The 25903-nt window shown below is 46.1% G+C and overlaps 1 protein-coding gene across 15 annotated transcripts in view; it reads left to right on the top strand.

The window, feature by feature from the left end:
- The window catches only part of CELF2 (CUGBP Elav-like family member 2), a 547972-nt gene that overhangs the window by 435598 nt on the left and 86471 nt on the right, over positions 1 to 25903 (top strand). For all 15 annotated transcript variants that reach the window (XM_043479735.1, XM_043479741.1, XM_043479734.1 and 12 more), the window contains one exon: positions 7214 to 7296. In XM_043479735.1, the coding sequence (XP_043335670.1) occupies positions 7214 to 7296 (83 nt within the window). The remainder of the gene's footprint in view (positions 1 to 7213; positions 7297 to 25903) is intronic.

Here is a 25903-nt window from a genome sequence, read left to right as displayed (position 1 = left end):
GAGCATATTTTTACCAAGTCTCCAAGTCAAGCTTCCCAAGATAAACAGCTGTGATTTTGAAAAGATTGGTGATAATCCAGATGGTTTCTTTGAGGATAAGTCTACTTGATCATTTAAAATTAAAGTCTTTCAGTAAAGTTGAGTGTCTTCTTGATGGCTTTAAATACACTACTGCTGTGTGTGTATGTGTATGTATGTGTCTGTGTGCGTATGCGTGTGTGTGTATGGATACCATTGGCCCATCTCATCTGAGGCTTTATCTTTGGAAACAGCAAAAACCTCATCACCGTGTCTCGGGTTATTCAGCAGTGAAGCTGGCAGAATACCTGAGGGAACCTTTAATGGCAGCAGAAATTGTTTGTGAGGAGAGGCAGTCAGTCAGACACCAACATCCCTATCTGGAGTACGTGGCTCATGGCGTCTCTGGGAATTACCATTCCCAACTTGTGGTGCGAGATGGTCTAATCATACCTCACCGTTATGATACGATGACACACGGCTTTAACAAGCTGAGCATATGTAGCCACATTGCTGAACCTGCCGACCGCTGGGAATTGGGGCCCTCTAAAGCTCCCAGCCCCACCCCGACTCATTCCCGCGGGGCCCAGCACCCCCTGGCCGCCTCCTGATCATCCAGAGATGCCTGCAGCGAGGCCTCACGCTGGTCGCTTTCACCCCAGGACCTTTCTGTCTGGACCTTCTTTCCCATCCAAATGGATCTGGCTTAAGTGGCCATCTGAGGGGTTAGCCAGGTACTCACAGTTGAGCCGCAAAATGAATTCACGGGAGACAGGAATGGCCAGTGAGCTCTCATGTGACCCCCCAGCGGTATGTAGAGACCCAGCAGCACGTGAGGGTCGGTGAGGAGTCATCACTGGTGGACTGTCTACAAACTGGAAACACCAGTACTTGGTTCTGGGGTCACCTCTCAGGTTTTACCCCCAAACCCATTTCACCTGTGAATTTAAAGTGTCCTGGTGAGGAGTACAGAGAAGGCAATGGCAACCCACTCCAGTACTCTTGCCTGGAAAATCCCATGGGCAGAGGAGCCTGGTGGGCTATAGTCCATGGGGTCTCGAAGAGTCGGACACGACTGAGCGACTTAGCAGCAGCAGCAGTGAGGAGTAAGGGCTTCCCTTGTAGCTCAGCTGGTAAAGAATTCGCCTGCCATGTGGGAGACCTGGGTTCAATCCCTGGGCTGGGTTCAATCCCTGGGTTGGGAAGATCCGCTGGAGAAGGGAAAGGCTGCCCACTCTAGTATTCTGGCCTGGAGAATTCCATGGACTGTATAGTCTATGCGGTCACAAAGAGTTGGACAAGACTGAGCAACTTTCACTTTTCCACTTTCAGTGCAGAGTTAGGGGGTAGGGCCAATAAATAGACCTGTAAAAGATGGAATTTTTTAATTTTTTACTCCAGAATCCAGAGCTCTTATTAACACAATGAATTGTTGAAATTCTTGGAAAGCGGGATGCCTTGAAATCACCTGGGCGTGGGACAACAGGTTTACCTTTTCTAAGCCGGCTGCTGCCACTGGCAGAAACTCCGGAGCTAGAGGATAAAGGTGGCAAGAATCATAAAGTGTGAGTGCTTACGAGACTGGGTCAGACAGGCAGAGCAGAGAAATGCGAAGCTGCCCAGAGCAGAGACAGGAGGGCTGAGCCTGGCTGAAGCCTCCGCCCCTGCCCATCCCCGAGTTCCCTGGCAGGTCACCTCCCCTCTGTGATGCAGAGCAAGCCTTGCTCTGCACTTGTGGGCAGGTGCCAGGAGAGATGCTGACGCGGGAAGGGTGGTCCCCTCAGGCGCACAGCGCAGCTGCTGACCGCTGAAGGGCGCCCAGGGCTGTGGTCGGTGTTTAACCACCCGCCTTCAAGGATGTTGGAAGCAGAACCTGGTAGAGGAAAAAGGTCTGTCCCGGAATCAGACTGCAGGGCCATCTGGTGTTACAGCTGACCTGCAGACGAATCCAGTGAACTTCACACCTGAGTTACAGCTGGCACGGGCAAGTCCACACGCCACGTGGCTCCCTTAGCAGCTGTCCATCCAGTTGGGGTGGGCAGGAAAGAAAATTCCCACCCTGTTACACCGCCATGAGTTTTCTAGGACCTGGAGTCTTCCCCCCGACCTTTTGCCATGGTGATCACCACCACCTCAGGGCAGATACTAACGATACTTCTCCCTTCCTGTGTTGAAATGATTTCCCCAGGTCAATGAATCTTAAGATTTTAATGAGCATATCAAGTGACTGGTTGCTAGAAAAGTCTGGTTGTTTAGCTAGGAGAGCACTCAGAGAAGCAAGAGTCTCTGAAACACATTCTTATTCTGGAAGCATCCAGACTCAAGTCCCATCGGGGGAAAACCACAAATGGCTGCCTCAAAGATGAATGTTGAAATTGGGAGTTCTCTATTTCTACCGCAGATTTTCTGATAACTTAATCAAATGCTATTTTTATTAAATCAATTAGTATGCATGTGGAGTGAAGTGCAAGACATTTTTTAGCCCAAGAAGGGAAGGAATAGTTTTGACTGTTAAATTTATTCTGAATGAAACCTTTTGGCTATGTGTCCAGATAGGGTTTTTTTTTTTTCAGGGAGGAAGTAGTGGTAGGCAGTCCTGGTTTTTGTGCATTGATTTCAAGGTGATGCAGCATAAGTAACTGAGGTATAGAGGAAGGTGTTTTCCACCAAGGCATTCAGGAACTGAAAGTACAAAACCAAAGGAAGAGTCTTGGGGTGAGATTTCCCCCAGAGCCCCCACATTGGTGCAAATTGTTCATTGCGTGAAGGCATCCAGCTGAGGCTACACACTGGGGCAGAAATTCAGCACGAGCTCTAAATCACCAAGCCACGGGGGCCATGCCCACATGGGGACAGGCTGCCTCTTTCAAAGGTCTTAAGTGCTTGGGGCCCAGGGATGAGCTCTCGGGTTGGGAGTCAGCGAGCAGTGAATGGGAGACGTGTCACCCGTGGTGTCCAGGATACTCTTCTTTGTATTACAGCTAGAACTAGAGCTTTGGGGGGCATGTTCTGCCAGAGTCTTTGTTTCAGTGGGACTAAAGTATTGGGTTGACCAAAAAGTTCATTTGGGTTTTTCCCTGAGATGTTACAGAAAAACCCAAACCGACTTGTTGGCTAACCCAGTAGAAGAGTTAAGCGGCTTGCACCGTTCACAGAGAGGTCTGTCATGGCAGATCCCTGAGGTCATCCTCTCAGATGCACAGGCAGTGTGGAGCCTGCATGAAATTGGAGAGAATTCGAGATTTGAACTCTAGATTCGCTCCTTAGACTCCTCTCTGCTTTCTTGCCACTCCTCACCCCCATCCCATGCTGCTCAGACATCAGTTTCAAACTTTGTCAAAGCAAAACAAACACAGAAACCACTGTCTGTTCACCAGTAACCTTGTTCAAGACTGAAGCACTTGGAGTTGCCAAATTCATACTAAGGTGTAAATAGCTAGAAACAATTAAATATCACCTTCCTCAAGGGTAGTGTTTTAATGCTTCAATAGCAGGTGAACTACACCTTCCTAGTGGACTTCCAGGCCATGGAAAGTGGTTGGAATTTTGTTTGGGTGTTTAAGGCAAGAGTGGAGACCACTCTATTCCTGAGACCCCCTGCGTCGGGCCCGGGGTGGCCCCATAACAAGTCTTCCTCAGTTTACGTCTTTGTTCCTCGTTGCTTTTGTCTTACTGTGTATGTCGGTCACCGTTTTCAGCTCCCTTGTCATTCCACTGTTCTTTTAGGTTGACCTTGGCTTTTCGTCTTATCTCTGAACTTGGCTGGACTAGCATTTGTTTTCCTTCTGCTTAGGAAATTCTTCCTTAATCGCCTTCTTTCCAGGCAAGCAAACTGCTCTGTGACTTCTACTGCATCTGAAAGCTTCTCTCTTTTAACTATCACACCCCTAAAATCTACCTGCTTAAAAGCATCAGATTCTGCCCCTTTCTGAGGCTTCAGTTTTGAAGTCAAAGTTCAGAGCATCCCCATTGCTTGCTTATCCAGAAGCCAAGCCCACAAGCCCAAAATAGAGAAAGGAGAACTTCCTGAGAGTCTGTTTGTTAGAAGCTTTTAGAAGACAGAGATGATGTCTTTTTCTGTTTTTCTTTTCAGTTTTATTGAAATATAGGTGATTTACAATGTTGTGTTAATTTTTACTGTCAGTTCAGTCACTCAATCATGTCTGACTCTGCAACCCCATGAACCACAGCATGCCAGGTCTCCCTGTTTATCACCAACTCCCGGAGTCCACCCAAACCCATGTCCATTGAGTCGGTGATGCCATCCAACCATCTCATCCTGTGTTGTCCCCTTCTCCTCCTGCCCTCAATCTTTCCCAGCCTCAGGGTCTTTTCAAATTAGTCAGCTCTTTGCATCAGGTGGCCAAAATATTGGAGTTTCAGCTTCAACATCAGTCCTTCAAATGAACATCCAGAACTGATTTCCCTTAGGATGGACTGGTTGGATCTCCTTGCAGTCCAAGGGACTCTCAAGAGTCTTCTCCAACACCACAGTTCAAAAGCATCAGTTCTTCAGTGCTCAGCTTTCTTTATAGTCCAACTCTCACATCTATACATGACCACTGGAAAAATCATAGCCTTGACTAGACGGACCTTTGTTGGCAAAGTAATGTCTCTGCCTTTTAATATGCTTTCTAGGTTGGTCATAACTTTCCCTCCAAGGAGTAAGCGTCTTTTAATTTCATGGCTGCAATCACCATCTGCAGTGATTTCAGAGCCCAGAAAAATAAAGTCAGCCACTGTTTCCACTGTTTCCCCCTCTATTTGCCGTGAAGTGATTGGACTGGATGCCATGATCTTAGTTTTCTGAATGTTGAGCTTTAAGCCAACTTTTTCACTCTCCTCTTTCACTTTCAACAAGAGGCTCTTTAGTTCTTCTTCACTTTCTGCCCATAAGGGTGGTGTCATCTGCATATCTGAGGTTATTGATATTTCTCCCGGCAATCTTGATTCCAGCTTGTGCTTCCTCCAGCCCAGCATTTCTCATGATGTACTCCTCATATAAGTTAAATAAGCAGGGTGATAATATACAACCTTGGTGTACTCCTTTCCCGATTTGAACCAGTGTGTTGTTCCATGTCCAGTTCTAACTGTTGCTTCCTGACCTGCATACAGGTTTCTCAAGAGGCAGGTCAGGTGGTCTGGTATTCCCATCTCTTTCAGAATTTTCAACAGTTTATTGTGATCCACACAGTCAAAGACTTTGGAATTTTTACTGTACTACATAGCAATTCAGTTATACATTATTTTTTTATGTGTTCTTTTCCTTTATGATTTTTTTCTCCATGTTTTTCTTTCTGTATCAAGTCTAATAGAAGAAAATTGGTATTTTTCCTCCTCTTAAGTGATTACAATGGATAATAGAAGCTGGAACTGGACTTTGCTGTTTAAAATCATTCCTTGATTTAAAGCAATTGCTATAGCTTTTCTGGGCTTAGGTTATGCCAGTGGAGCTGAAAATCACACATTAATTTGATCAGTTTAGGAAAAATAATCTACCACTAGGCAGTATGGCCAAATGCACTCTGGTCTAAGAAGTCAAATAGCTGAAGTGGAAAGCTCATATATAAAGGCCCACTCTGTCCATCTGTGATTTTTAAAGACCCTTCATAATTTTCATACTCCTCCCATCATGCAAATTAAACACTTGAAGAGTCTCCCATCCTTGGAGACATGGAGGTTTTTAAATGCCAAAAAGCTAGGATCATACTCTCCTTTATCCAGAAGGTGAAGGATTTGCATATTTAATCTCAGTAGACCCCAGTGAAATAGTATATGACAACAAGGTTCCAAGTTTTGTTGTTTTTTCCAAATAAGGGGGAAGCATCTTATATGTATTTCAGAATGCTATAGGGGTGGTATAGTACTTCATCTTCTCCTACTCCTTCAAATGAGTTTTTTGTTTTGAAAAGTAGTTGCTAATGTGTGATTTGGAACCTTTGATGGTTTGTGGTGCCAACTTCCTACTCTCCAAATGTGCCACTTTTTTCTGTCCATGGTCTTACATCGTTCCTCTAAATAGAGCCCAAGTCGATGCCTTAGTGCCGTGAATTTCTCTCTAGCCACTTGCTGTACTTGGCATTTGAGGACCTCTCAAGGCTGTCCCCATCTCTCTAAGCATGAGGATAAGAATCAGAGCTAATTGAGTGCGACTGCATCTCTCTGCTTCTTTTTCTCAACCCAACTCATCCAAGACAGGCAGGTCAGAGGGAGCATCTTTTTCTTCTAATTTCCGAAGTTTTTTATCCCTTTTATCAACACTTGGTTGTGCTAAGAAACGCTATGCTAATTAACAGATTATTAACCAATGTCTTCATCTGACTTAACCATGTTAACCAGCATCTTTGGGCACAGGTTGAAGAAGGGGTGAGCCTTGCTTTAGAATACAGAAGGAATGAGAGGTTTCAAGACTGTTTTCTTTGGTGGAGGGGAGGTGGTTTGGAGAAGAGTATAGGCTGGTCTCCCTTGGAGGAGCCTTCAGCCTGGACTCCCATCACCTCTTAGAAATGAGGAATCAAGAGATTAGTGGTTGATGTCCCACGGCCATGTTTCATTCTCAGCACAGAGAGTGCAAACATCTGTTTCAGCATCTGCCCACCACATATAGCCCACTTTCTCAACTGGCTAAAATAGAGTCTTTCATTTCAGCAAACAAATATTGCATGTTTTGTGTGTGGAACTGTGCAGTATGTGCTGCGGTGGAAATTGGAAAGGAGGAAAGAAGAGGGCATGGTCTCAGCTCCTAGGCAGCTTATCACCCGGTTGTCTAAGCCTCGGAGTTGAGCAAGTGTTTTAAAAGGGTGATGTTCTAGAGATGTCCTTTAAGACAATTATAGTTAATATAAGTGTCTGCTCTTGTGGTTGTGATTAACCATTTCACTTGATGCTGTGACTGCACCACAAGTTCCATTAACAACTCACCCACGGCCTCCCACCCCCGTTCCTGAAGACCCGGGTTCCCGGTAGTTGGTACACAGTTATGAATTGATTCCCCAACGTGGGGAAAAGCTAATAAATATGATTTAGGATGAAAGGCGCTGGGTAAAATGCTCGAGCTGTTGTTATTACTGTTGCCGCGCACCTTATTTTTAAATTGTGCATCCTTTTAAGTAGTTGACTCGTTCGCCCCAGTCTCCATTATATCTAAGCAAAGCATTCACAGAAATTTCTAAAACCTTTTCATTTCTCTCTGTAGGTTGTTGTTTCGTAACATTTTATACAAGAAAAGCTGCACTTGAGGCCCAGAATGCACTGCACAATATTAAAACTTTACCTGGGGTGAGTCGGTTTACTTTTGTACCAAAATCACTTTATTGCTTGAAAATGGTCCTTTCAACTGACGGTTCTAGTGATGGGCTCTTAGTGCCAGAAATGACTTTGGGCTTTTGAGGCGGGTGTGCTGACTACCCCCTCACCCGGCCCCCGGTCCCCGTTGCAGCAGCCAGAGCGGCTGGCCAGCCCTTCAAGAAGCGCTGGCATTAATGCTGACAGAAAGACCTCTCCGAGAGTGTGTCCCCTGGTCAGAAAATCAGAATGACCCCACTGGGTCGCAGTGGCTGCTACAGAGGATTGGGTGGGCAGCGATTGTAAAGAGAAAAAAAAGAACTCACGTACACATGCATGCAACACACGAGAGGAGCAAATGGAAAAGGAAAAGCTTTTACTCACCAGGAGCCTCTCTTCAAATTTAGTCCTTAGATTTTTCTTTTGAAAGGACAAAATGTACTCTGCACAGCCGTAATATTCAACCTCCTAATGGCTTCTAAACAGTCAGTGGTGGTTAACAAAGTCAATGTTTTAATGCCCAATTTGCGGCTTCATGTCGACAGAGAACAGAAAATTCAAAGCTTACAATTTTTTGTTTCCATTTCCTTCCCAGTCATATTGGACATTTGGTACCATTCACTAGAAATGAACTAATGTTGGCTGTAGCTGCTGCATCAGAATACATGATTTCTGGGGGTTTGTGACCGTTTTATCTAGTGCATGCTGGTGTAAATTTCTCTGCTAGTTGGGATATTTTCCCTGTTGATTCAGATATCAGGGATGAGTTTATTTAATGGCAGAATGATGTGTGTTGCTGATAATGAAGAACCTCTGGTAAGCAGTGCTATGTTAATGATTTTATTGCAACATGGTTTGATAAGAGTAAAAGAAAAATAACAGGATGTCCCTAATGTTTTCAGGGTATAATTGTAACATCTTATCATTTATCTGTCATGCAAACCTATGTATACAAGTCATTTGATACCCTGTCACCCTCAGAGACGATAGCATTTGTTTAATTCACCTTAGCTCCATTGAAAATCATATATTTTAGTGGCAAGATACTCAGTAAAAGGTTTTCAAAACATTTAACTTGGTAATAACAAAAAAGAAGTAAATTATGAACTGTGGTCTCAAACCACTCCACTTTGGTTTTCCCCTTTTTGTGTGAGCAAATCAGACAGAGTGGGATTCAGAAAAGCAAGTGTGATACCAGAATTCTCCCTCCTAATTTAATTTAACTACTTCTCTCTGAAACGTCTTAGGTACTTTTTTAGTAGGGAAGATTTTACTGGGTCTAAGTGCTTTGCCTGATGATTTTTTTAAATATTGTTTCAGCTTCATTCCCTGTATAAATGGAATTTTTCCAGTGTAAGTGCTGGGAGGTTGTAGTGTTAGGTTACATTACTGAATGAATCAACCAAGGTAAATATTTACTGTCTATGGTAGGAAAAAAAAATAATTTTTATTTCCCAGGCTCCTAATCCAACCCGGAGACCACTTGGTATTCCTTCTTTTAGAATGAAATACTTTACAGTAATTAATGTGCAAAATCCCTTCTTTGTGTTTAAACAAATTACTTGAGATGATGAATTGTTATTATAGCATTTAGGGTCTATCGGTGCCAAATCTCATCCTATTTTAAATTAATGTGAAGCTTGGTTCATTTGAGTTCTTCCCCTACACTGGAAGGAGCACAGCTCCTAACATGCCATTTTCATGCGTGAAGAGATGCTCCTCAAAACCCAGAGTTAACGAATGGGCTGTGCTGAAACTTGTACAAATGACTGATGAGTTTGCTTCTGTTGGGGACATCGGACATCTTACTCTGACCTCTTTCTCAGCAAACAAATAGTATCTTCTGTATTTAAAAAAAAAAAAAAATTTTTTTTTACCCATGTCTCTTTTTTGCTTTAAAAATTTCTGCGTGCTGAAGTCAGGGCTGCTGATTTTGGAAACCCATTATTAAGGACAAGAATTCTGAGGCTGGAAAATACGGTTTGTGGATTGTTTTCGGCTTTCTTTTCATCCGGTTCAATTTCCTCTGCCCAATTACTTGAGGCAGGTTAAGTGAAAATTCTGAGAAGTCAGGTCTGATTTGTAAGCTCCGAGGCTTCACAGCACACACACTGTTGCTACATCTGCCATTTCAAATTAGGTGAATGGGAGCAGAGTTCCACATCTCGCATTTATGTATTGCTTTATCTGATCAGCATCACCCTTAACAGCTCCAGCAAGAACATGAAAGTGGTTTCCTATCAGCTGGGAGCTTTGGTGGACGGGAAGAAATGGGACCAGACATAAAAGATTAATGCATATTCTTGGGGAAAAAATATTACAGGGTGCCTTGCTGTTTGATTACAAGCCTTGGAATTAGTCAACATTTCCATAATTCTAAACCAATATACACCTGTTTTCCCACTGTGATGTGAAGGCACAACTTAATTTAATAGAATCCCTGCTGTGCTAAATCTCTCATTAAATACCAAGCAAGTTCAGTAATTTAAAGTTGTAGCACTACTATTTTAACTGGTTGCCTTCCTATTATGAAATTAATAAGAAATTAATGATGTACTTTGCCATATGCCTTCAGTTTCTTTCTGAATAAAAATAAAAAGGATAAAGAAAAATGCATCACCAGCTGACACTTTAAAGCTTTTCTGGTTGTAATCATTTCTCCTGCAGATAAAATCCATTAAAAAGGCACTTGCTGTCTTTTTTTTTTTTTCTAAAGTGTCCAAAACTTTCCATTTAAAACAAGATCAAATAGTGCTGGGTGTTTGGTTTGCCTTTTTTTTTTTTTTCCCCTGTTTAATTTTCTCTTGCAGTTGATGTGTTTTGTCATATGGAACTTTTCATCATGCAACCAAACTTGGTGAATGTCGAGGAATTTTCATTCTTGAGAGAAACAAAGAACTTGGTTCATATGGAAGAGAAAGAAAAGCTGATGGGCCATTCTTTTATGCAGTTGAAAAGTCTTTTATGCACCCTTCCTCCTATGTAATGTATGGATTATAGAGACCCTTTCCTTGGTGAGGTGTAGGCGAAGCATCAGGGCGTTACTTAGCTGCGCAAAGTCATCACGGATACATCTCTTAAGCCTGTCTCTTACTGTGTGACTGAGAAAGACACTGGGTCTTACATCCTCTGAAATGCTCAAAATAAATCCTAGAAATACACTTAGAAGATAAGGGAGCAAATTCAGCACCTCTGCATAGGGAGCAGGAAATGAGCTTCACAGGGTTGGGAGGTCCTTCTCCTGGTTTGGTGACACTCTGCTCTAGAGACCAGTGGTTTGACACTTAAGGAAGAGATAAAATCTTAGGCACAGGGCGTGATTTATTACTAACATTTCTTTAGGTTAGAGCTTCCCTGATGGCCCAGCAGGTAAAGAATCCGCCTGCAATGCAGGAGACACAGGAGACACTGGTTCGATCCCCAGATAGGGACGATCCCCTGGAGGAGGAAATGGCAACCCACTCCAATATTCTTGCCTGGGGAATCCCATGGACAGAGGAGCCTGGCGGGCTACCGTCCAAAAGGTCGCCAAGAGTCAGACACAACTGAGCACACAGGCTCGTTAGGTTAACAAACCACTCATGAGTATCGGGTGCTTCTGGTGTGCCAGGCAGCAAAGCTTTACAGTGACCACGCACATGCCCTTGAAGCCCCTAGTGAGTCTATGACCATGTCTGTGCAGAAAGGGCCGCTGGATGAGTCACTGGCCTTGGAATTAACTTCTGAGCCTGACCTTTTCCATAGCTGAGCCATTTGTGTTCTTGGGCAAATCCTGATTGCCTCTCCTTTGATGATACAGCCGATCAGGCTGAGAGGTATTGTCTTTGCTTAGGGTTTTGGGCAGGCACAATCTCACTGGTAGAATGGCTCAATAGAAATGTCATTGTCTGCCATGGTGCTTCCCAGAGAGAAAAACCCTGTGAAGGCAGCTCTCGAGATTCATTTTGTTTTCCCTGACCTAATTTAGCTTAATTAAAAAATAAAGTAACGACCTCAGTGGAGGCCCAGGAAAACTGCCACAACCCCTTCAATAATCAGGTGTCAGGGCCAAATATCCCCCTGCTCCAGGCCTAGTGCCACTCTTTTTTCAAGGTCTTCACACACATTGTCTCTTGCAATAAGGCTTTTTGATTGAAAATCTCCAGCAGCATCGTTAGAGCATTCACCGTATAAATTAATTTAATTAAGGATGTAATAACAGAGACGAATACAGTTTTGAAAAAGCTCTTAAATTTGAACGGCAAGGAGAAATTGGAATATTAATTGCAAATTTCTTCCAGCCACTTTCTCCAAGACTGCCTCCCTCCTTTCCAAGAGTCCTTACCAGTTTTATTAAATGCAGTTTATATTAAGGAGTTACTGCCCTAAGAGCACATTTGTTTAGAGCGCTGCACGTTAGCCGTGGCAGACGGGAATGACACGTAGAGCTGAGAGATAAAAACCAATGGGCTTGATCCGCCAGGAGGAAGCTGTAAATGAAGTGCCCTCTTGGGCCACATGTGCTCGCCCGCATGGCGTGAACGCCCCGCTTCCCGGCTGGCCCTGTGTGGGCGGGCAGCCCTCCCCGGTGGCCTGGAACACAACCCTCCCTAGCACTGTGCCCCAGTGTCCTCTCAGAGAGCAGTGCTGGGGCTTTGTTTCTCCCGGCAGAGCAGCAATGGCTGTCACCGGGACCGAATTCACTTTGCCCACTGTGATGCTTTTCCAGGGACTCGCTCACTCTGCCACCACCTCTTCTGGTTATTAATATGCACTTAATGTCTTTGTTCTCAGAGCCGTGGTGATTATTTTATCATCATCATCATCATCGTTATTTCTGTCATAAAAATATCTCAAACTCCATCTCTTCCTATCATGGAAATTTCCCCCTAAACCATCCCGTTTGAGTCAAAGCCTGACGAGGTTGTGCTCAAAGTGTTTTTTTCCCCTTGGGCACCTTTTATTGAAAATGGTTAGGAAAAAAAAGGGCAAAAGATCATATGAAGAGATTTGAGTCCTCAAACTCCTGTGCCACAGAGGACACACAAAATATTCATGCCTTCATTCAACAAATATTTACTAAATTTTTATGGTTGGTCAGGCACCATTCTAGGTTCCAGAAATCTATAGTAGCTACTGTGATGTTTATAACTAAATCTTTAAGAAACGAAACCAGCCAATGTGCTTATGTATAGTTAGTGTTTAATAAATTGATCTTGGATATTTAATGCCCAAATGAGTTAAAGAAAAATACCGGTAGAGGAGTTGAGTTTTATTCAAAAAAATTATTTTGCCCAAACACTCCAAAAAGTAAGATGCCTGTGGATTTGTGATTCCATGTGTATATAATGATAGCTTGTTTCATATATAGAGAGCTATGTATTTATGTATTATGTATATCTCTATATTATGTATATCTCTGTATTAAAGAGATGGGAACACCAGACCACCTAACCTCCCTCTTGAGAAACCTGTATGCAGGTCAAGAAGCAACAGTTCCAACTGGACATGGAACAACAGACTGGTTCCAAATCAGGAAAGGAGTGTGTCAAGGCTGTATATTGTCACCCTGCTTATTTGACTTATATGCAAGGTACATCATGAGAAATGCTGGGCTGGATGAAGCACAAGCTGGAATCAAGATTGCTGGGAGAAATATCAATAACTTCAGATATGCAAATGACACCACCCTTATGGCAGAAAGCAAAGAAGAACTAAAAAGCCTCTTGATGAAAGTGAAAGAGGAAAGTGAAAAAGTTGGCTTAAAACTCAACATTCAGAAAACTAAGATCATGGCATCTGGTCCCATCACTTCATGGCAAATAGATGGGGAAATAATGGAAACAGTGAGAAACTTTATTTTGGGGAGTTCCAAAATCACTGCAGCTGGTGACTGCAGCCATGAAATTAAAAGACACTTGCTCCTTGAAAGAAAACCTATTACCAACCTAGACAGCATATTAAAATGCAGAGACTACTTTGTCAGAAAAGATCCATCTAGTCAAGGCTATGGTTTTTCCAGTGGTCATGTATGGATGTGAGAGTTGGACTATAAAGAAAGCTGATCACCAAAGAATTGGTGCTTTTGAACTGTGGTGTTGGAGAAGACTCTTGAGAGTCCCTTGGACTGCAAGGAGATGAGATCAGTCCTGGATGTTCATTTGAAGGACTGATGCTGAAGCTGAAACTCCAGTCCTTTTGCCACATGATGCAAAGAAGTGACTCATTTGAAAAGACCATGATGCTGGGAAAGATTGAAGGCAGTAGGAGAAGGGGACGACGGAGGATGAGATGGTTGGATGGCATCACCTACCCGATGGACGTGGGTGTTAGTAGGCCCCAGGAATTGGTGATGGACAGGAAAGCCTGGCATGCTGCAGTCCATGGGGTCGCAAAGAGTCGTATACAACTGAGTGACTGAATTGAACTGTGTATATAATGACAGTTTGGTTCACATATAAAGATCTATATATTTATGTATATCTCTGTATTCCTACAGGAAAAACATTCACAGACATCCCCATGTGGTTATCAGTTCAAATAAACACAGGAAGAAATAGCAGAAAATTTCATTTTCTGTTTGGCCTGCCCACATATTGTTCCTTACCTGGTAGTCACTTTTCTTAACTTAGACTTCACGAGCTGTGTAATTCTTCACATTTGTTGTTCGGTTAGGTTTTGTTTCAGCTTAGGATCATCACTGATTCATAGCACAAGTACAATGGCATTGACAACTGCCATTTAATGATGATAATCCCTGCCCTCCACCTCCTTAAGCGGAGACGAGGCACTGAATGAGATAATGTATGTAAAGCTTTCTGAGGCCCTGAAGAAATGGACTTATAAGATGTTGTTTCTACTTGACAGTTTCTGTAGGTGTGAAGTTTTTTGGGGGAGCAACCCAACAGATAAAATGTATTTTCTGGGGACAATGTCAGGACACCCATTGAGTGTACATTCTTCAGACTTAACCTTTGCAGAATTTGGTCAGGGCCAAGATGTTTGGTCTTTCCAGCCCTGAGCGGCTGTTTTCCCTACTGTGCCTGCGCTCTCTTACTGGGAACTGCAGCCCACCAGGCTCCTCTGTCCGTGAGATTTCCCAGGCAAAAATACTGGAGTGGGTAGCCATTCCTTTCCTCCAGGGATCTTCCCAACTCAGGGATCAAACCCGTGTCTTCTGTGTCTCCTGCATTGCAGGTGGATTCTTTTACTGGTTGAGCCACCAGGGAAGTCCTTGTTATCAATAAAATGACTTTAAAAGGCCTGTGATGGAGAGCACCGCCGTGTGGCTGTGGGGGAGCTCCTGGGAGGGGTGGGTGCAGAAGCCCCCACCCCACCACCTGTATGTCCGGAGCCAAGCCAGTGTGAAGACAGGTCCAGGGTATAGAACCAGCCCCGGAGGGATCTCAGCCTGGTGTGGCAGGATTGCTGGCCATCTTATTGGCTTAGACCTAAGAAAGTTGGAGGAAGAAATCCTTGACCTGGTTCTTCGCAGGCTTCAGGCCAATCCCAGGGGATCCGGGAAGGTATATTTTAATACTTTTTAAAAAGCTGTTCGGCTTCCATGGTGGCTCAGATGAGAAGGAATCTGCCTGCAATGCAGGGGCCCCTTGGTCAGGAAGATTCCCTGGAGAAGGGAATGACAACCCACTCCAGTATTCTTGCCTGGAGAATTCCATGGACAGAGGAGCCTGATGGGCTACAGTCAATGGGGTCGCAAAGAGTTAGATGCAACTGAGCAACTAACAGACAAAAGTCCATTAGTGTATATAAAATAGATAACTAATAAGGATCTACTGTATACCACGGGGAACTCTTCTCAGTACTCTGTAATGACCCATGTGGGATAAGAATCTTTAATAAAAGAGGGATGGTGGATAGATGTGTGTGTGTAACTAATTCACTTTGCTGCACAGCAAAAACTAATACATTTTAAACCAACTATTCTCCAATAAAAAACAAAATTTAAGGCTGTTGGAAACTGCCCATTTACCCACCATAAGGTTTTACAAGCTACCTGTACAGTGGGTGCTTCTGCTTTGGATAGGCCAACAATCCATTCAGTAACTTGGGCATTTCCTGGTGTTTGGATTTGATTACCTTAAATGAAAAACCAGTTTTTTTAAAAAAATATGGCCTCCATAAGACAAGGAAGGCTGTGGGAGGTGATTCATGAGGGATCCTTAGTGGTGGCAAGTTGAGGATGGCTGAGGTGCAAAGCCCAGGGTTAAAACAGGAAACAGCTACACCACTGTTTTGGTAACAGAATTCAGTGGGAGGCCTTCCCATTTTGTTTTGCAAACAGCACCATCTCAAACACTGACCTAATTAATAGGACTGTTCTGAGAGCTTAGCAACTTCCCACGTGGCTCAGTGGTGAAGAACCCACCTGCCAATGCAGGAGACACAGGTTTGATCCCTGGTCTGGGAAGATCCTCTGGAGTAGGAAATGGCTTACCCAAGTGTGCATGCCTGTCACCTGGCACAGATGTTTGGCCACATCTGCACTGCCAGCTATGTCATTGTTGGAGAAATGTTGGTGTCTGAAGGGAATGGATGGCAAAATGAAGTCATAGTTAGATTTCAGAGGTTATCATTTGGGAATACAGCAAGTCCCCTACATACGAACGAGTTCTGTTCCAAGACCACATTCCATTTCAGGAGCACTTGCGTAAGCCCGATTTGTACGTAAGTCCAAGAAAGTTAGCCTAGGTACCCAACTAACACAGTTGACTGTCCACTACTGCTTTTGCACTTGCTTCCAGGCATCCTGGGCTTGAAATAAAGATACTATACTACTGTACTCTATGCAGTACTTCACAGTAAGGTACACAGAAGCATAACCACTTGTAGAGAATGCTCGCGTGCAACAATGTACCCCAGACACGTAAACTAACTCACACGACTGAACATGTCAGCCACATTTGGAGCTTTGAAAGTCTGCACCATGAAGGTTCACATGTAGGTGGTGGTGTAGTCGCTCAGTCATGTCCGACTCTTTTGCAGTCCCATGGGCTGTAGCCTTCCTTGGCCCCTCTGTGCATGGGATTTCCCAGGCAAGAATACTGGAGTGGGTTGCCCCTTTCCTTCTTTAGGACATCTTCCCCGACCCAAGGATCAAACCCACATCTACTGAATTGCAGGCATTCTTTACCGCTGAGCCACCAGCAAGCCCCTCGTGTGTCAGGGACTTACTGTATTCGGTTCAGTTACACAAATCTCAGTTCCCATGAAGCTGATAAGATTTCATTCAAGAGAAGATTGAGAGGGGAAACCCATTAATTTGACTAAAGGTCTGGATGGAGTTGTGGAGGAAGGGATTATGACAGTCAGATGAAAGGGGAAATTTTTTAAAGTTGGGAAAGAGTCCAGATTCCGTCTTTAGAGTGAGTGGTCTGTGTGAGAATGCATCCCCCGAAACAGGGCCATTAAGCTGGGCAGACCTCTACTCTTTCACGGGTGGGCTGAGCCCAACTCGGGAGACGTCGGGGGGAGGTGGGACGGCCAGTTCAGGGCCTCCAACTCTGGAGCTGTGAGGAGAGCTCTCCAGGAGCCCTGAGGTCTTCCCCAGCCACCAAGAAGCAGGGCGTTGCTGAGCTGAGGCCAGGGAGGCCGGGAGAGGGAGCCTCGGAGCTCCCCCGCTGGCTGGAGCCAGTCTGCTTGGGAGCAAGGGCAGGAGCCCAGCGCCTGGGGCCGGTGGGGGGCCTCCCGTGCCCTCCGCTCGTGGTGGCCGTGGACTCGGTGCACGGGTGCTCAGGAAGCGTCTTACGACATGGGCTAGTGAAGTTGTCTTGGTAACAGCGCAGTATTTCAGGACCAGATCATCCTGCTCTCACCACCCACGAGTCACGGAGACGGGACAAAGGGCAGCGGCTGTGGGACGCTAAGGCGGGGCGCTGTGATCCATGTCCCCTTCTGTCTCCTTTGCCGTTCCTGACGTCCTCGCTTCCCACCAGTACTCAAAATGCATGTCTGCACTGCAACCCCCTCCCCTCGAGTACTCCAGAAACACTCGTGAGTCCGTCCGTCCTTCATCCAAAGAGTGAAGTGGTCAGGCTGAAATGACCCTTAGAGCCCTTCTCAGGCACCTGTGCATCAATTACACTAGTGTCTCGTTGGATTTAAGGAAACCTATCTAGGTAGGAACGTAGGTGCATAGGTAGGAGGGAGGTAAACGTCTCTGAGTGATTTGCTTCGGGTGTGGGGTGGTGATGGCAGAGGAGTTAGTGCAGACGCAGCGGGCCATCCAACGTGTGATGCTCCACTCTGAGGTTCCCAGCCCATCTGCTTCCCTCTGGTTGAGGACCAGTGGGGGCTCAGCGCTCACGATTCTTCTGCCAGGGAACAGAGAAAGGAAAGGGAAGGCAGTGAACACCAGCAGGTCGGTCCATTTCCCTGCTTCCGGTCTTGGTCTGACGGGGGTGTTTAACCTAACGAGGCTCCAGGATGGAGGCGGCTTTCCTTTGCCTGTTTGGTCTCTGTCCCTGGTCCACATGCATAGTGAGTTGCCTCTGTTTGTAGACGGCTTTCTGATACCGTTTATTTGCTGCCCATCCTAAAAACATCCCGGGATGAAGTGGTAGCGTTCACCTTGTTGTGTTGAGGACACAGAGGCTCTGGAAGATTAAATTAGCTTCTCTGCCTTCGCCTGGATGGAACCAGAATTCAAGTCGAATTCCCTCAGCCTCCCCGATAGCCTGGCCTCCTGACAGGAGATTTTGGTCTGATGCCTGCCCCCTCGGAGGGGCTCGGGAGTCAGACTCAGGAGGCCAACACAGCACAACAGTGAACATCACTACGAAGTAACAACCGTCAGTGGCCCAGGTGTCAGGCCCCCGATGAATGGAGGCTTTCGGGATGTAGCCCTTGGCATTGTCACAGCTGTTGCACGAGGCGGGTGTCACCCAGCCCCTTTGCTAGTAAGGAAGCTGAACCTCAGAAAGGGAGTGACTTGTCCAGGGCGGCACAGCCCATAATGGGGAGTGGACAGTCGGCTTCAGACCAGCGCCTCTGGCACCTGTCAGGTTTGTGCCCCGCTCTACAGGCCAGAGGCTTACAGGTCCTAAGACCCATTGGGCACGCCCATTCCTGCAGCAGGAAATGTGTCCCCAGCCAGTCCCTTGCTTCACCGACAGCTCCCGATAACCATCCTGGCTCCCTGCACAGCCCTCCCAAAGCTAGTTTGAAGCCTCAGCACTCCCATCACCTCTTCTCATGGTGCTGCATGGGGGTCCCACCCGAGGGCCAGAGCTCCTGGACCCAGGACTGCCCTCCTCACAGCCAGCCAAGCACCCCTGCCCCCATGATCAGTCCTGACACCCCATGAGTTGAGGCATGAGGCCTCAGCCTCTTACCTTGCCCAAGACATGAAACCATGCTCTCGGGCCCCGACTGAGGTCCCCACAAACAGCAGGTGCAAGAGACAGGATTTCCTGGCCACTTGGGTCCAAGATGACTGACACCAGGCTCACTAAGACAGAGCCAGATATCAGAGGCAGTCCTGACTGTAAGAGGATCTGCTTTGCAGACATAATTATAAATGCAGCACCTCTCTTCAGAGGAGCGTAGCTTCACCAACGTCGGCTCATTAACATTCAGGTTATTAGGGTTCTTTTCTTTATCTGCAACCCCAGGCTCTCAGCTCCGACTCCACAATCTGCATTCTAATGTCCTGTCTCTGTCCAGCTGGCCTCCCTGCCCTCTTCTATCTCTGGGCTCTTTGTCCAAGGGGTGAGGGCAGATGGGGACAGGGCTCATCTCCGAAGATGAAGCATAAACCCTGTCACATGCCACCCAAAGCTGTGGCCCCGGGAGGCAACTCGGAGGAGCTCCAGGCCTGCCGCCCTCACCCACCCTGTGGCCCCGACAAGACCTGGGGGCCTTTACAGAACAATCAGACCCATCCACCCTCTTACTTCGTGGTTGAGGAACCAGGGTCTGGGGGGTGAAGTCTGCAAAACCATCTAGGCATCTGCATCCTCTGCTTCTGAAAACGAGGGACCAGACTCCCCCCAGACGAGGGCACTTAAATCTGCAGCAACCACCGGGGCGGGTGGGACAGCCTCCCCAGGCAGCCACACCAGCAGGCACTGTGTCCTTGTGGCTACAGCACGTCACGGGCAGGGAGCCCAGGCCAGCGGATGCTCTGCCCTGGATTCGGGAGCTCAGCTATCCTGCTCTCTGCGCCCCGTGCCGCCCCCCACCATTGGCTCTGTCCTCCCCCTTCGAGTTCAGATCAAAGGCTGGAGGATCGATGAAGATACGAGGGCAGGGGATGTGGGAAATCCTGTGCTGTGATTTCTCCCTGGCTAAGAAGGGAGGGTAAGTGGGTTATTGTGCAGGCTTAGACACGTGTCACCTCTCCCACTGTCTTGGTCATGGAAACACGTGACCCTGGCCATGTGAGGTTATGAGACCCAAAGTCCTGTGCTCTCTGGGCACCCCCTTCCTATGTTACCGTCCTCCCTCAGGGCCTGGAAGGACCACAAAAGAGCAAAGAGCAGGCTCCCCGGAAAACTCGCCTTCTTCTCTGGAAGGTCCATGGAGTGTGTTCTGGGATATTCAGTTCCGCGCATCACGCCCTTCCCATGTGGAGACTGTAATCGTCATTTCTTCAGGAGAGCATATATTTAAGTATATACAAGGAAACTGTGCCAGATATTTTGTGTTAAGTGATGTATGGGGTCCAGGGTACCGTTGATGAACTGTCAACAAGTCATGTGGTTTAGGAAAGAGAAAATCTGTTGGTATCTCCTCATTCCATCTTGTGTCCTGGGTGTGAAGGCAGACCCATAGTGGTGGAACCCTGGGAGGATTAGGTTTCTAGCAAGTTTTGGTTCAATAAACCTGATATTTTTCCACTGACTTTCAGGATTTAGATAATCAATGTTCAGTTAATAACAATCATAGTGATAGTGAATGCTTATTGACCTCTACGGCTAATAATTTCCCTCCTGTACTAGATACAAGTTGGATGGGAAAGACAGCTATGAGCTAATTTCAGCCTCACTTCTCCTTGTCACCTTCATCCATCGGTAGTACCTGCTTTATGATAGCCTAATATTTATAAGATATCATTTAAAGAGAAAGAAGAGCATTAGCCCAGAATTCTTCTGCCTATGGAGGCATTAACTATAATCACAACTCCTAAAAAATCAAAATCTCACAGGTACCAGTGAGTCATTGATCAGAGAATCTTCCTCACTCAAATCACTTCTGAGTTACTGAAGTCACTCCTAAGTCAAAGTTGTCCAGATAAACCCCTGGAGGTCATTGTCAAAAACTAACCATCATCAGTAAGGAAAAGAAAAGTAAGAGTCGCAGACTTAGGAAATCCATGGCTAATATGAGCAGATTTCTGCTTATTTGAATATTGTTCTCTGGGTCAACAGAGGAACACAGGGCACGTGGAGGAAAACAGACCAGATCTGATCATAAGTGTGCTTAGAAACAACACTGTCCAATGTCCCCACTTTATGGTCGAGGAAACAGACGCCCAGAGAGGTTAGGTGATGTGCAGAAGGTCACACAGCCCCCTGGCGGTGGAGGTGGGACAACTCAGGGCTCCCGGTTCGGCACCTGTTGTTTTTTTCTCAGGTCCCTAAGACCTCTCTTTGCAGTGACGCTGAAACATCATTTTAAGGAATCAGAAATTCAGAGCCCAGATTACCAGTCTGTCCCTGGATTACACTCTGTGGTGTGAGCCAAGCGAATGTGGCGATTCCTTTTCTCATTTCCCTTCTCTGAGCAAGACCCAGAGAGAGAACGATAATATTCTTCCTGGCCCCTTACCTAAAATGACAGATGAATGAGATGAATTTATGAAGAATGGAAGGAGAAAAAGGAAAGTCCTTAATCATGAAGTCCATTTGCATCTACAGCTGGGGCAGTGATTAGTAATCCTCACTAATAACCAGTCTCACCCGGGAATTTTTGAAACTGCACATGCCCACGCCACACCTTGGGCAAATTAGGTAAGAATTTCTCTGGGTGGGAGCTTAGCTTCAATGTTTTTAAAGTCCCCCCAGCGAGCCCCATGTTTGGGCAGATTTGAGAACGGCAGCTGGGAGGATTGTCCTCAACCCAGAGGTGGTGGTTGTGGTGGTGAACAGTTTGCTTCTTCGCTGCCCGTCCGGATGCCCGCGAGTACCTTACCTGCTGGCTGTCCTCCCACAAGTACAGCATAGTCTTGCTACTCAGACTGTGGTCTGTGGACCAGTGGCATGGCCATCATCTGGGAACTTGTTAGAAATGTCCTCTGGCCCCGCCCCAGACCTGCATTTAAACTAGATCCCTGCATGATGTGTACACCTAGTGTGTGAAGTTTGATGCTTATGCACTGGTAGAAGCAGGTCTCATCAGTGCTGCTGTCCTGGGAATCCACCACAGTTCCCTTTAAGATGCTCGGAATGTGCATGCTTACATGCCTCTTGCCACCACTCAATCTGTCTCTCCACTCATCTGAGTCCTGGAGAAGGCAGAGACACGGCCACCTTCCCTGGTGCCCTTGTGGACACTCTTTAGTGGTGCATCGGGGTGACCTGACCATCCAGGACGGGTGAAGGAGGAGGCAGCTCCACTGGGCCTGGAAGGGACCCTTCCTTCTCCAGCATCCTTGTTTCTGGGCACTTGTGTTTTTCCATCCTATCAACACTCAAAAGACCCACAGATGAGTTAGATGAGACTGATGCGCAGAGTTCGCGGGTCCCAGACTGGAAGGGGATGAGTGGAGTGGGTGCTGTTTTCAGCCCAGTTTTATTCTGAAGCAAGAAGAGCGATTTTCTGCCACCAAGAGTTAACCCGTAATACTCAGCCCCACCTTGCATGAACTTCTAGAATCCCTGCTGCTTCGTCCTTCGTGGACTTGAAACACCTTCAGAGGAAAGCAGAGGGCTTACTCTCCTGTTTCTCTTGGAATCCACAGCTTCAGAGGCAAGAAGCTGTAACCACCACCCGAACACTAGGGTAGGGTATAGACTGTCTCCTGGCAAGAGATGCTTTAGGTCCCTGCGTTTCTGCAGTTTGGAAGGCTTGAAAGGAAGGTCACCTGCCCTAAAGAGTCATTGTGAGACTTCACCTTGACTGGGTTCTCGTTTTCCATCCATTCTTCCTGTGAATCTAGAGACGTTTTTCGCATTTCAGCTTACTTCTAATCCTCAAACGTCCTGGGTAGCAGTCTGTTTGCACAGGGTCACTTGTCGCCACAAAAATTGGAATCCACAGCCAGCGTTTCCCAAAGTCACAGCTGTCGCTTGTCAGGTCAGCATCAAAGCATGAATCGTGGCTGATGGACCAAAGCAGCAGCAGGAGGGCAGGCAGTGGACAGGACAGGAGGTGCCCAGAGGAAGAAGAGTTTGGTGTCGCACCTGCTGACAGTGTATTAGACCCCAGGAGAAAAGGGGACCCAGAAGGAGAGCAGGCTATGCAAGAGAGTGACCACCAGGCTTCCTCTGGACCAGCCACACACACGTTGTGCTGCTCATTTTTAGCGCAAGCAGATGACTAGCCCTTGAGGAAGAACTTGCATCAGCTGGGTTTGTGTACGGTTGATACCTGCTCTTTCATGCTCACCTTCCTCTGCCTGTTTTTTTATGTCAGTCTCTAATTTGAGCGGGATCTGAGCTTTGGGAGCGGGGGGGTGGGGGGAGCTTCTGCTTCTTCCTCAGGCAGTTTGGAGGTTCATACCCTGACTGTTTTCTCACTGGTGCTGCTCCCTGCCTTCTGAGTGCCGTGAGTTGAACCCCCTCACCTTTTGTCTTGGAAACAATCAGAAGCCAGTAACGCAGCTCACTAACCATGAACCCCTCTTATGCTTTAGGAAGGAGGAGAGAACAAAAGGCTAAGGCGGTTTCAATCCTTGGGACACCTCCTGAGAGGTACCCCGATGACGCAGATCAAAAAGAAGTATTCTTTCTGTATTGATTTTAAAGATACACCCTCGTGTTTCTGTGTCATTTGCTTCTCAGGTGAAAGTCACTCAGAGTCACCGATGAGAAAAGGAAAATGAAGAGCCCTTTGCAAACAGGTTAGGGCTCCAACAGGGCAGGTCTTTCCACCGCAACTGTGCCAAGTGCCCGGCTCCCAGAATAACATCTCAGAGTCTCATTTGAGCATGACCTTCAGTCTCTGGCAGCATTTGGTTGGACAGATGTGGTAGTTGGATTCTTGGGGTGTTTTCGTTAGCACTTTAACTTGATTCTCTTCTCTAAACATGATAGGCTCAAAGATGAGTTTTATGGAAATGCAGAATATCAACATTTCCATTGTATCTTTTAAAAGCTTTATTGGGAACGAGAAAATGTAGCTGAGACTTTAACAAAATTCTAAGAAATGAAAGGGAAGAAAAAAATATACCAGCTGGCCGCCCTGATACTGATTTATGAAAGGGGAGGCTGGGTCTGGCCTAAAGCTTGGAACACGGACGAAGCTGGAGCAGAACAGAGCTGAGTGCAGACGAGAACGGAAAGGCATCTCAAGCTGTGTCTTCCCAGTGCCTCCCACACACAGTGAAGAGAAATGATCAACAACATTCTTATGAAAACGTATATTTCTCCTCAAGATGGCAAGCAAAGGACTACGCCTTAAACCTCTCTGCGCCCTAGGGTCACTTTCTCACACTGGGCGACTTCACTATGTCTGTCACTCATTCTCACGGCTTTCCTCCACCTCCTGTAGGCTTTTGGATTCCCACACTTGACCTTGACATCAGACCTTTCTGTCAAGCCCCAAACCTCGATATTCAGCATCTGTTCTTGGGAAGTTCCATCCAGATGGCCCACAGGAAATTCCAAAACTGAAGTCATCTCCGCCTACACGCCCAGCCCTCCTCGTGTATCACCTATGTGGATGTGAGGGCCAACCAGGATAAGAGGCTGAAGTCATCCTCAGGTTCTCCTCATCCTGTATCTTCCCCCTTCCTGGGCCCCATTTCTTATCAGTGAGGAGGTCTGTGTTCTCCATGAGAAGCAGCTCTGCAACTTCAGCCTCTTCATCACTTGGGTCTCATCAGTTGTCATCACAGCTAATAAAAGCACAGATGCTTAGGGGAATTTTTGGAGTTATCCTACCTAGAGCTAAACTCGTTAGTCTTTTAAGCACTTTCCTGGAGGGGGAGCGGATGGTGGAATTATCACCAGATGCTGGGGGCTTCACGTTTCCTTAGCTGCTCTTGGGAGTGTGTGAACATTGTTGTGCTGTGTCTTATGGCTGAAAAAAAGTGAACACAACTGTCGACTCTTGAGGGTGAGGTGGGAACTCTGACTCATGTCTCTACTGTGTCTTCAGTTTCTTCAATGTCCTTGCTCACACAGTGTTCCCGCCGTGAAAACACAGCCTCGTCATGCTTCCAGAAGGGAGGAGTGAACATTCTTGCTTTGTGTCCCCCTGTCGCCTGTGCAGGAATTCACCCTCCCCACCGCTGTGTTCTGTTCCCTCACAATTATGTATCAGCATCTCTCACACGGAGCTCCTGCTTCAGAAGGAACGTTCTCGGAGGCCACGGTGGTGCCTTGTACCTTCGGCTCTGGCTCCCCAAATGTTTGTTGAGTAAACAGACTCCCAAGGAGATAGCTTTCATTCGTAGACACTCTCACAGTATCAGATAATCACGAGAGTTCTTTACACACTGGTGGGGTAAAAGTAAGAGGAGTGTGTGTAGTCTCAGCTCTTTCATGGTCTTTCACACTCCTTTGGGTCACATAGACTCCTACCCTACAAACTAGAAGCACAAGACGAAACATGGACTCAAAACCAGACAGTGAATTTGATGATAAGATCCTTGCTTCAAACATGAGTTTCCTGAAGCTTAACGAAGCCGAGTGGCTTGACTCTAGGTACTTAGCATCGGCAAAGCCAACATGCAAACCCAAACCTCAGGATTCTGACTGAGGTGTTCTTTCCATTACAAAGCAAACGTAAAGCAACCACGGTTTCCCAGACCCACATTCAGTACAGCACATCCAGAGAAGTAAGAAACCATCAGAGTAGGTTTGCCCCTGCAGATTGAATGTCAGTGAAGGGTTCTCCTTTTATTTCCTTAGAATAAATTTCTTAGCAAAGTCTTATCTCATGGATCCACTTTCTTAGTTTCCCTTTGCCATTTAAACTTTGGTCACATGCCATATATTGAAAGGCCCAAGCCTTGAATTTGATCTCTATAAGACTGAGCTTCAGGGGCAGGTATTTATAGAACAATCGAACCGTCATAATTTCCCTAAGCTCTGCCAACAAGTCGCTTCCAAAGTTGGTAAACGATCTTGCACATTAGAATAGAAGGTGGAGATCAAAACAAGACCATGAAATTAAGCTCAAACTCATAAAGAATTAGCAGCACTGGAAGAGAGATCCTCATTTGGCAAAATATCAACTGAAGTTTAGTACCATGGCGGAAGATGAGATGAATAAATATAGCTGCTAAAAACAATATCAGATGTCTTGCTCAGATGTTTAATGGATTTGCATTTTAAACATGGGTAGTATGAAATAGCCCTTAAGGCGTTTTTCCAAACTCGCCATCTATTTTTAGTGGGGAAATTTTTTTAGCCAGTCCTCGTTTCTTTAAAAAAAAAAGAGATGTAATCATTTTTGCTTTAACATGATTAAGAAAAGAAAATTACACTAGTTA

This window comes from Cervus canadensis, chromosome 10, assembly GCF_019320065.1.
Source record: "Cervus canadensis isolate Bull #8, Minnesota chromosome 10, ASM1932006v1, whole genome shotgun sequence".
NCBI classification, from domain to species: Eukaryota; Metazoa; Chordata; class Mammalia; order Artiodactyla; family Cervidae; genus Cervus; species Cervus canadensis.
The sequence above is the reverse complement of the archived record's forward strand: the minus strand, read 5'-3'. Positions and strand labels throughout refer to the sequence as shown.